The sequence below is a fragment of the Podarcis cretensis genome (assembly GCF_951804945.1).
Source record: "Podarcis cretensis genome assembly, chromosome: 13".
NCBI lineage: Eukaryota > Metazoa > Chordata > Lepidosauria > Squamata > Lacertidae > Podarcis > Podarcis cretensis.
This window is the reverse complement of record NC_137182.1, coordinates 7,195,589-7,208,071: the sequence shown is the minus strand read 5'-3', so window position 1 is coordinate 7,208,071 and position 12,483 is coordinate 7,195,589. Positions and strand designations below refer to the sequence as shown.

At 42.0% G+C, this 12,483-nt stretch overlaps 1 protein-coding gene and 1 long non-coding RNA gene across 4 annotated transcripts in view; one reads left to right on the top strand and one right to left on the bottom strand.

Moving 5' to 3' along the window:
- VSTM2A (V-set and transmembrane domain containing 2A) overlaps positions 1 to 8,968 on the top strand; it is a 42,365-nt gene extending 33,397 nt beyond the window's left edge. Inside the window, exon 5 of one of the 3 annotated variants that reach the window (XM_079950087.1) lies at positions 7,731 to 8,968. In XM_079950087.1, the coding sequence (XP_079806213.1) occupies positions 7,731 to 7,807 (77 nt within the window). In that variant the 3' untranslated portion in view covers positions 7,808 to 8,968. The other 2 variants (XM_079950086.1, XM_079950088.1) reach the window with 2 other exon arrangements.
- LOC307201179 overlaps positions 1 to 12,483 on the bottom strand; it is an 820,028-nt gene that overhangs the window by 660,582 nt on the left and 146,963 nt on the right. The window lies entirely within an intron of this gene.

Here is a 12,483-nt window from a genome sequence, read left to right as displayed (position 1 = left end):
TGTTTTTTCATGGCCATTCATGTCAGACATGACATTGAGATGCCATTGAAAAAGATCCAGGGGCAGTATGGGAAAACGAGGGCAAGAAGAAGAATGTGGGTGAAGAAGAAATGGGGCACTGAGAGGAATCACAGTGAAACACCGAGAATCTGTTTCTAATTAATTCTGCAGGGCAATAGCAGAAAATCAGAATCATTCTCAAAACTCATGCAAAAGACCATCAAACATTCCCTGATTTTATGCTCAAATTGTAGCCCTGTGTATTATCCATGCATACAACATTGATGGGTATATAAGGGACTGATGCTAGGCCGCTGGTGCTTGATCTGAACCCTGACATTGCACACAGTGCTCTAGCCGAACACCCTTTTGTCCACAGGTTAAGCCCAGACATCTGCAAAGGGGCACTGACTTGCATTCAACTACCTGGAGGCATGTAAGTCCACCACATGATTGGACACTGGGGGAGACACATGGATGTTGAGGACTACCCAGTTCCATGTCATGGCACATAGGCCAATACAAAATCATATGGGTTTCTGCAGCTGGCTAGATCAAAATGTACTGAGAGCAGATGAGGCCAAGGAAGATTGACAGCTACTCCCCTGAGGTTAAAAGATATGCCCACCTAACATAGGACAGTAGAGACAATATGGTTGGCTATATCAGGGGATGGGCAGAGGAGGAATGGTAGAGACCGCCTCCCCAGCCTGACCCTTCCAGAGAAGAGGAAGGCAGTTCAGGGGTTTGAGGGAGATCACAGCTCAGAGGCAGATGAGGGGGAAAGTTGGGAAATAATGGGAGAGGAGGGTAACGAGGAAGAAGCACCAGGGGAGAGCCAGCTGACGGACTCAGTGTCTTTAGAAAGCATTCCAGACCCTCCCTCTCCCAGAACCAGGCGGGCATTGAAAGTAGGAGAGCAAAGAGCTCAGAGACAGAAGGTACTTCTCAGCATCTGTAGTAGAGACGTTGTGCTTAATGAATGAGGAAGTGGGAGAGACGGGGGAAGCAGATTCACTCGGGACAATGCCATTATCCAAGAGGCTGGGTTCTAAAGCCTCTCTCTGTAAATACTGAATAAAAAGTGGACAGTAAGATCATTCCTGGTCATTGTACATTCCTGGCCAACTGGCCGTGGGAGTTGCTGGAAGTTGTTCTGCAGCAGGTAAACGGTATGTGCATCCCTGCATCCCCTCTCCAAATAAATAAATAAATAAATAAATAAATAAATAAATAAATAAATGTTCCCCAGCCACTCTGGGCGGCTTCCAACAAAATATTAAAATACAGTAGTCCATCAAACATTAAAAGCTTCCCTAAACAGGGCTGCCTTCAGATGTCTTCTAAAAGTCTGGTAGTTGTTTTTCCTCTTTGACATCTGGTGGGAGGACGTTCCACAGGGCGGGCGCCACTACCGAGAAGGCCCTCTGCCTGGTTCCCTGTAACTTGGCTTCTCGCAGCAAAGGCAACTTCAACTTCTCAGTTAACCCATGGAGTATGTAGTCTGGGCAGAGACAGATGGCAAGAAGGGTTGCTGCTCATCCCCAGCCCATAATGAATTATGGTAGGGGCAGTTCAGCACCCACCCTCCTTATTTTCTCTCTCAGGATATTCAAATGTTTCAAATTCATTACTTCAAAAATATTTATGTCGCAAGTTTCTTCTTCGTCCTCATGCCTCAAATCACATACCGGGGGGGTGGGGGGTGGGCAAGGTGAGAAAGAGTGCCTTGCTCATCTGTTTCATTTTTTAAAATCTCATTCTTCCCTGAAGGAGTTCAGGATGGTGTACATGGTCTTTTACACTTTATGCTCACCAACCGCTGTATGAGGTGGGGCCGGCTGACAGAGAGGGAATGAATGGCTCATGGCGAGCTGAGGAGCTGTGTAAATGAGCAGAGATTTGAACCCAAGTCTTCCCATCAAATTGACAACTGTAAGCATTGCACTGCCAAAGAAAGTCTCCTTCTATCTATAATGCAAAACTTGCACCCACGCTGTGTCAAAAACATTTCCCACACCCGGCAGTCACTTAAATCAAATGCCTTATCCAGAAAAGGAGACCAGCTTCTTATTTGTTACAGCTTATAAAAATAAAATCTCATTTGTTTCTCCTTTTATGTACATTTGTGGACTAAGTGCCTAGTTGTCTCTCACTCCTATGAAATGATGGAAAGGAAGAGTGTTTCCAATATGTTAAATGAACCATTTCAACAACTGCAGCTGCCTTAGGAATAATTAATCATTGAGCTACTTACTGAAAGAGCTACTTACCTAGTGCTGGGGATGTTCCAAATCGGTTTCACAAAGGCATGCATAGGATCTGACCGAACAAGTCCCATTTCCTGCTGACAACCACAGTGTCAACAAAGGGAAGAAAGCCAAGCCCAAGTTCCCTTTCTCATCCAACATACCTTACGAAGGGCATTTAGCTGAATGAGTTTATTTTTTAAAAAATAATATTTATTCCAATTTTAAAGATTACAAAAAAGACAACCAAGAAAAAAAAGAGAAAAAAAATAAATAAAAATCAGATCAAACCTTCCCACAACTCATTTTTCATTTGCTTGTTTCCTTGACCTCCTCACACCTCCCTTTTTTGTATTTTAGTTCAATTAGATATTTCAGGAAATCCTTTCCATCTTTGTTTTTATCCTAATAATTTATCTTAACATACTGTAATTTTACACTCTCTTCTTTCACCAATTAACTATCTATTTTTACCTAATCCTTTATATCATTTCTGCTAAGACCACATAACTTCATTCCAACATCCTTCTAACATTCCTTAATTTTACAATGTTTCTGTAAATAAACTTTAAATTTCTTCCAATCTTCTTCCACCAACTCTTCTCCTTGGTCTCAGATTCTGCCAGTCATTTCCGCCAGTTCCATATAGTCCATCACCTTCATCTGCCATTCTTCCTGGGTGGGTAAATCTTGTGTCTTCCAATACTTTGCAATAAGTATTCTTGCTGCTGTTGTGGCATACATAAAGAAAGTTCTATCCTTCTTTAACACCAGTTGGCCGACCATGCCCAGGAGAAAGGCCTCTGGTTTCTTCAGGAAGGTATATTTAAATACCTTTTTCATTTCATTATAGATCATCTCCCAGAAAGTCTTAATCCTTGGGCATGTCCACCAAAGGTGAAAGAATGTACCTTTGGTCTCTTTGCATTTCCAACATTTATTTTCGGGCAAATGATAAATTTTTGCAAGCTTGACTGGTGTCATGTACCACCTGTAGATCATTTTCATTATATTCTCTCTTAAGGCATTACATGCCGTAAACTTCATACCTGTGGTCCATAACTGTTCCCAGTCAGCCATCATAATGTTATGTCTAACATCTTGTGCCCATTTAATCATAGCAGATTTAACCGTTTCATCCTGAGTATTCCATTTCAACAGCAAGTTATACATTCTTGACAAATTCTTAGTTTTAGGTTCTAACAGTTCTATTTCCAGTTTTGATTTTTCCACCTGAAAACCAATTTTCTTATCCAAATTATAAGCCTCCATTATTTGGTAATAATGAAGCCAATCTCGCACTTTGTTTTTTAGTTTTTCAAAACTCTGCAGTTTTAATCTGTCTCCTTCTTGTTCCAAAATTTCCCAATATTTCGGCCTAGCTGAATGAGTTTAAATGCCAGACAATATTTCTAGAAATACCCATGCCTAGTTTCAAAAGTAATGTTTGGAAAAGGCCCAAATAATCAATCTTTAAAATGCAATCTATCTTTGGCACTGACTTAAGCCCTCTATAATTTCACGACATAATCTAAACTCTGTACAATGGGAACCCAAAATCCAGTGCATAATGTATGCAAATTAATATACTGCAGGCAACTATGTTTGTTTTGCATGAGTTTACGTGCTTGATTTTCAACTATGGTTTTGAGGGGCAAAGTACACATTATTTTTAACGAACGGAAGTTGCCGACATTCCCACACACCCAAATAATGTTTATTCAGAACTGACACATGGTGCGATGTCATCATGCTGTGTATCCCCCCCCCCTCCATGGTTTGACTTCATTGGCTCCTGTTTGTAGGGTGTGGGGCAGCATTGAGGGTGATGTAGGATGACTGTGAACAGAGGACATTTGAAGGGCTTCCAGAGAACAGCCCTCAACTTGGAGAAGCCTTCTGCTATTGAAAGGGCTGCTTGGTCCAAGTTTGGTTTAAATATAGAAGAATGGAAGAAGGGAGAGCCAAGAAATTGCCTATCAACAGTTAGGACTTGGGCAGCAGACTTAGCTAGCAGGCACATGGGGCTCCAGTTCACACAATGTCAGGGATAGGACTCAAGAGGGTGAGATGGAGGAGGAGGAGCTGACACTGCAGGAGAGGGGGAAGGCAGCATTGAATTACAGCAGGGCTTTGAGGAAGATAACAGCTCAGAGACAGGCGAACAGCAGAGTTATGCTGTGTTAGGAGAAGGAGGAAGGGAGGCAGGACAGCTAGCTGACATGTCACTGGACAGCATAACCAACCCCCCTTCTCCCCAAAGGGTGCAAGAACAAAGAGCCCAGAGATAATTGTCCGTGGACAGACACCATAGAAGCAGGTGTTGTTGTGAGAGGGGGGAAGGGGGAGGAGCTCAGTGTGAGCAACTCCATTATGGAGGAATGACTGGAATGCTTTGTCTTTGACCGTGATGACTGAATACATCATATGTAAGAACTTTCTTGTTTCCTCCCTGCCCCATGGTGCCATGGGGTGGGAGGGAGAGGATTCCTCAAGCCTGACACACAACCTCTCTATCTTATTATGATAGCCAGTGCTAGTTATCCAGAAAAAGAGGTGCTGGAACTCACCATGAACACCTTTCTTGTTCTCTTATAATGGCAATGGTGCCCATCTGAGAGGTGCCAGAACTGAGTTCCAGCAAGATCCGGCATTAAAAAGCCTTGGTTATAGCCATTGTTTATTTATTTGCAGCTAGACATATAAATCGTCAGGTGCAAATTTGCATCCTCTTTGGTCTTGTTTTGGTGATGTATTTCTTTGTCAGGTGGAGCATGTGTGAGTGGGCATTCTATCAGGAGACATGGCGTGGAGGTGTGGAGCAGTAACAGCTACTGATTGAAAATCATGTGTAGTTTGGTCCAAACTCTTCAAAAATTCAGGTTGTTGGTGATGAGTAATTTTAGAGCAGGAAGAGAAATATTGATATGTGAGGTGGGAAAACTGATAGGTAAGAATATGGCTGAAGTCAAAGGAAGATGGAAATATATAGCCATGCAAGGCAGGGCAGTATTGCCTCCTGAATCCTGGACTCTTTTGCTGACGCTTAGAGATTAGACCTATATTTCCAAAATATAGGGCAAACGTTTTTTCTTTAAAAGTTCATATTCTACCAGTAGATTTTTTATATATATAAGAAATTTGTGGAGGCCTGTGTAGACATATAATTGCAGAAGACGAAAACTTGCTATGCTACATCTTGGACATTTCAATGAGAAATGTGAAAGGGATGAAGTTCCTTTTCTTTTAAATTTATTTACATATTCAGGTCTGCTTTAACTTGCACATGTCTTGTCAAACATGATTTAAAATGAAACTGAATAAAATGAAATAAATAAACCTGCTACAACCGAAATAAACTGTGTTTGTGGTGGCAGTAACCTGGGTGCATACCTGATTCTTGCCATGCACAGTCTTGACCTTAACGTGCCAGTTTTTAGTTCTGAAACTAGAAATGTCCATGGGAAAAGGCTGTTTTGCTGTCATACAACAATACGCTTGAAGTGTTTTAAACCTCTCAAGGCCAATGGAATCCCAAGCCTCGGGACAAATATGTCTAAGAACATAGGCCATAGTCAGGAGACCATGAAAACTGTCATAGCTAATTACAAGAAAGTGTCCATTTTAGACGTTGCTCACACTTGAAAAGTACACATGGAGAAGAGAGAATGGGACTGTATTTCTGGGGCATCAAGCTCTCTCAGTGCTCTATATGTTCATTGTGATAACTGCGAAGTAGCTCTGAGGCATGGCAGCTGAACACAGAATCACAGTATCATATAATTGTATAGTTGGAAGGAATCTTCCAGGAATTCCCAACCTGGGTCTTGAAACCACAACCCTGAGATTAAGAGTCTCATGCTCTACCAACTGAGCTATCCTGCATAGGTGTGCCATGCATTTGGACCTGCCAATTAGAGGAGCTTCTCCATGCATTTAGCCCAGCTGAGCTTGAGTAGGCACCAGTTGGCAAATATTGTGTTCAACGTGTGTATATTGTGGGTGGAGAGGGCATCATAACCAAAGTTCATGATATCAGGGTGGAGTCAATGATACAGTCCCACTTCCCCTTTTCCATATGTAGTATACACACATTAATTAATTTCTGCAAAAGTCCACATGTTCACAATCTTTTGGGTCACAGCCATATCATCAAAGTAACAAAAAAGAGAAGAAAAAAGAAATAGATTTAGCAGATTCTTTCCACTTCACTTTGTATGAACCATTTAATATTTGTTATTCTGTTATTTCATTGTGCTTTATAATGATATTATCATACTAACATGCATATTTTTGTGATCAAAGAAATGTTCTGTACATTGCAGTCCCCAAGTCACACCTGTTAATGTTTCTTTGAGCTAGCCCATGCTAATTTTATAATATATAAAAGAGCAGGCTCTCAGATCTCACCGGCATTAATCCAGTCCAAAACTTAGTTAGGCACACTTAAACCCATTGGTTTTTTACTGGATTTAAGTACACATCTGGTTTGGCTCTAACTGAACACAGTTTACTAGCTGTGTGACAGTGGTCTACCAGCCAAGACAGCAAGATATGTAGAAGTCAGCTATCTGTGCCATACCACCATTTTGTTTTTATGAACGTTTGTAGCAACCTAATGCCAAGTCTAGCCATTTGCACCAGGATTGGCTGGTGGCCTCTCTCTGCAGCCTTGGGCAGCTGGAAGTCTTCCCTGTTCTGGCCACCCAAGATCATTTTTGGGTGTCAAGTATTGAATCTGGACCTTCTGCATGGAAAGCTAATTTTCCACTAGTGAGCTCTGCCCCACTCCCAGTTTTATAATTATTATTTTTAATGAGAGGGGAAAGTGCCTAACCTGAAATAATAAGCATTTAGGAAGAAATATATGCTACGTAAATTTTTGAACATATCCTTTTTGTCCGATGCAATGCTTTTTTTACAGACTCTTTAGCACAGGGCTGCACAGCTTGTTTCTCACCTAGCCAGACACAACCCACCAGCTGTGGGTGTTGTTTCACAGGGGACTGGATAAGGCTTCTAGGATAAGCACAGCCACAATGCATCACTCCTGGACTGTGATCGGTTTGATGGGTCACAATCTGCACAGCGCTGCCTGCTTAATTTCTGCAGGAAGTGTTTTCTAGCCAAGAGGGGGATTGCTTTGTCAGTGACTTTGTATATGTTTTGCGTTAAAGAAAGAAAAATAAATGCTTTGAGGCGTAAAGTATATCAGTTTGTTCCTTTTGCCATGCGGCAATCGGATTGCATTGTTGAGACTGAGAGAGGCATACAAGAAAACTAAGCAAAGAACTTCCATGGGACTGAAATACTTTGTATATGTTGTTATTTGCAGTGCATGCCAAGACAGTCATGGGCACAAGAGCCAAGCTGGCCAGCTAATTAAGTATATAAAAAAAAATATGTATGTGTTTAAACAGCCTTATAAAGGAGCATTGGAAATCTGCAAGATGAGCGAATATCTTATAACTTCTTCCGCAGGTGCGAGGATAGCTACAAGCCATGGACTTTCTGTCCTGCTTCTTGTTTGTGGCTTTGTGAAGGGTGCTTTGCTTTAATCTAAAAAGTGCTGACTTTTTCCAATATCACTTTCTCTTCTTAAAGCAAAGAGCAAATCGCCTGTAAAACCTACGGAGCGGACAGCAAAGTTGACCCTAACTTCCAACCACCTCTCTGCACCCAATGTACTCTAATTCTCTACACAAAAGGAGCACCTTCTTCAGGACACACACACAAAAAACAAAATGTTAAAAAGAATTTTTTTGCAAAAGGAGAGAAGAGGCTAGCATATAGTTTCTTCAAGTCTTACTTTCTTTGGAATGTACCACTGGTCTTTTCTTTGAGGGGATCTGGAGTGCTGTAACAGAACATTGTTCAACTTGACGACAACATTTGCTTCCACTTTCCCCCCTCCTTTTTGATTCAGTGAAGAGAAGCATTGAATTCCCTTGAGTCTTCAGGGGTTGCCTAGAAATTTTTAGCATCAGCCAACTGAACATTTGTTCTTATACTTGGACAAGCACCACTCTACCCAGAAAGGAAGCAGAATCCAAACTTCCCCTTTCCCAAATCTCAGCCCAAAACTTGCCCGGCCTGCAAGATCTAAAACAACACAACCTTGTGTTGAAAGTGCTTTTTGTTCTGGGCAGCAAATCTGACAAGAATTCAAAGCTGCTCACTGTACAAGAGGACTATATGTTTCTGGACGAGGCGGAAGAAAGTGTTGGAACTTCTCCTTCGCATCCTATCTTCTTTCATTTGATTTTCCCTCTCCCATTACTGTTTCTTGCTTTCTTTCCTGTTTGATGGTGGCAGCTGCTGGCCCTCACCAACCCCTGGGGAGCACTTGAAGGTTTCTATAAATACATCTTTTATTTGTGTGTGTTCTCTATTTTGATGTGTTTTCTCTAATTTTGCAACTCCTGTATATGCAAACCTAACTTAAATTCTGTAAATTGCTTACAGTATGTGTGATATAACTTCAGAATAGACATTCTGTGGTCCATCCTGCAAGCCAGTTTGAGTATTATCTCAGTGTGGTGCCACCAAATGACATCTCTGTTTCCTTTTCAACAACGCATTCATTTTAATTTGTAATTCAGTGCTATGTGAGATTTTGTAATCCATGCAATCACTTTTCACCGGTCTGAGCCCTTGCAGATGGCAATGCGCCCCTCTGTTTACTCTGTAAAAAATGCACATTAAAATTTGTTATGGTCTCCAAGCATTGAATTATTTGCATTGGACATATGTCATGTCGGAATTGTATTGAATCGTCTTTTAATTTATGTATGTTACTGGAGATGAAGTGATCTTGATTATATGGCCAGAAAAATGTAGAACTACAAATATTTTGATTATTTACTATATTTCCATACCACCGTTTATCCAAGGATTACAGGGCAGTTTACAATATAAAACCACACAAATGCATAACATAGTAACAAACAAAAAGAGTAACTCTTTCACACACAAGGCCATAGCTTTTTTTACTGAGTCAAAGGCTTGGTTATAGAGGAATGCTTTTGCCTGGCGCCTAATGGTCTCTCATGAAGGTGCCAAATGAGCTTCCCCAGGGAGAGCATTCCACAGAAAAGACCCGCTCTCATGTTGCCACTCTCAGGACCTTTCATGGAGGAGACATACAAAGCAAGGGCTCAGATGGTGAATGCAAGATCCAGGTCAATTCATATGGGGAAAGGCAGTCCTTGAGGTATTGGGGTCTTGAGCCATTCAAGGCTTTAAAGGTCAAATCCAGCACTTTAAATTGGGCCTGGAAACTAATTGGCAGCCAGTGCAGTCAGCCCAGAATTGGCATTATATGCTCAAAATGCTGCCCCAGTGCGCAATCTAGCTGCTGAGTTCAGCACCAGCTGAAGTCTCTGAGCTGTCTTCACGCATAACACATTGCAGTAATGTGTTACCAAAGCATAGACCAGGCACCCCCAAACTCAGCCCTCCAGCTGTTTTGGGACTGCAGTTCCCATCATCCCTGACCACTGGTCCTATTAGCTAGGGATGATGGGAGTTGTAGTCCCAGAACAGCTGGAGGGCTGAGTTTCAGGATGCCTGGCATAAACAACAGAAGTTAGGCTCTCCCTCTCCAGATAGCGGTGCAGCTGGGCCACTAACTGAATTGGATGGAAGGCACTCTGTGCTACTGAGGCCACCAGAAGTACCCTCAAGCTGTGTACCTGTATCCCATGGCATGCAATGGAAAGGCACAATGGAAATGTATCTGGGTGGATCTCCTTTTAATTATGAGGCTAAGGAAAGAGAATTTGCTACCATGCCTACCTTAGGGACATGGGTGGCGCTGTGGGTTAAACCACAGAAGGTCGGCGGTTCGAATCCCCGCAATGGGGTGAGCTCCCGTTGCTCGGTCCCTGCTCCTGCCCACCTAGCAGTTCGAAAGCATGTCAAAGTGCAAGTAGATAAATAGGTAGCACTCTGGTGGGAAGGTAAACGGCATTTGCATGCGCTGCTCTGGTTCGCCAGAAGCGGCTTAGTCATGCTAGCCACATGACCCGGAAGCTGTACGCCGGCTCCCTCGGCCAATAAAGCAAGTTGAGCACGGCAACCCCAGAGTTGGTCACGACTGGACCTAATGGATCCCTAAAGGGGTCCCCTTTATCTTTTACCTACCTGAATTCACTCAGAAGTCCCAAGGTTGCTTACTTTTTCCTTTCTTTATGAGGATTCTAATGGAATGTTTTGATTTTTATTGCACACCTTATGTGAAAATGCGAGGTTTGCGATTGCCTGTACACGATTTGTAATGAGAATTGCATTTGACTTTGGTAACAGGTAGGCAGATATGTCCAGGTCTTCAAATTATTTGACTCAAGGAGGAGGAGGGAGAAGGAACAGTACAATAAACTATCACAACTCTTTGTCGGTGGCTTACAATCTTAACAAGCAAGACACAAGGCAATAGCAAATGATTAAAAATGAGCATGTCTGCACTTGCTAAAATCCACAGTGCAGGTCTGTACCAAGTATGTATGTTCCGTATCTGAATCTATGCTGAAGTATCAGTTTTATTCCAGTTTCATTTTCCCAAAGAATCTTGGGAATTCTGGTTTGGTGAGAGTGCTGTAAATTCTCTGGTGAAGATCCCTACCTCTCCTCACAGAACCATCCATGCTGCCGTTAGTTTACTGGAGGAAAGGGAGGGTTTAAAACAACTTGTTCCCAGAGGGTTGGGGAGGGGTAGAGTGAGTATTATATAAGTTTATGGTATAGGAAGGATGTCTTCACAATATATCATGTGATAACAAGTTTTAGTACCTTTAAAAGTTGTGTAGACAGGAAAATGCCAGCCATGGGCATTCACAAGAATTTTTCAGATTCCCACTCAAAGGTGGGAACAGGGGAATTCCTCACAAAAAATGGGAATAGCACCTGCACACTTTGCCTCATATCTCAGGTTCTACATATGCTAGACATTTAATGTTTGTTATAAATTGAAAGCTTGGGACTCGGGGGATTATGGTTCTTGTGGGAAGGGGCAACTGCCTCACATCCCATGAATGGCCATGATGGCAGAACTTGCCACTTTTCTCACTCCTGCACAATAAGATGAATTTCCTTCTTCAGTGAAAAAAGAAGAAGAAGAAAAGTAGAGGCTGTTCCTGAGGAACCAAATGAAAAAGTGAAGAATGAGAGGTAAGCAGTTATTGCAAAAGATACATTGAATACATGGATCAGATAGAAAACATAATAGACGATTAACAACAACACAACCAAATAAGCAAGTAAACAAAGCCTATGGAAACAGGAATGATTTCCATGAACTCAGTTCAGCAGGTGTCTGAAATGTGAAATAGCCCCAAACTCTGAAAAATCTACACAAATCATAGTATATAGCTGATGGAGAAGCTGGCAACTTTGCCCATTTTACTGTTGCTAGTAGTTATCCCTGTGATGATCACGCAGGGTCCCCAGACATTTAACGGTCCATTGATCCTTGTGCCACCACTGTGCTCAACTTCCCCGCTGCCACCAACCCATTACTCTCGGGTAAAACACTGAGACCAGACAGTTGTTAAAAGTGAACCAAATAAACAAGTTTATTTTATAAACATTAACAAGTTTATGGTTTCTCAGATAATATTACTGTCAGTTTCTTAACTTTAGTTTCTTTAGCGGTCTATACCTTCCTAATACCTTCTGACTGATTACAGTGGTATCTCAGGTTAAGTACTTAATTCATTCCGGAGGTCTGTTCTTAACCTGAAACTGTTCTTAACCTGAAGCACCACTTTAGCTAATGGGGCCTGCTGCTGCCAACGCACTGCCGGAGCACAATTTCTGTTCTCATCCTGAAGCAAAGTTCTTAACCCGAGGTATTATTTCTGTAACCCGAGGTCTGTAACCTGAAGCATATGTAACCTGAGGTACCACTGTATATCAACTGTTTGACTGACTCCTCTTAACAGATTCTCACATCAGACTAGCCCAGCCCACAGACTTATCCTCTCTGTCTCTTCTCTAACTCGAGACTGACTTCTCAACCACCCTAACTCTAACTCTAACTCCTCCCCTTGGGTTCCCATTGGTTAGTCATTTTACAATTAGTTAACCCTTTCCTTATGAACCTAGTATGATGTCACACTCCTAGGAGGGCAAACGCCACAATCCCTTTTAATTTTCTTTATCTGAAATTCATTCTTGTAGTCAGCTGGGTTTCTCTCTTCTGGCAGAGCATCCTCCTCCCCTTTGTTCACATCAG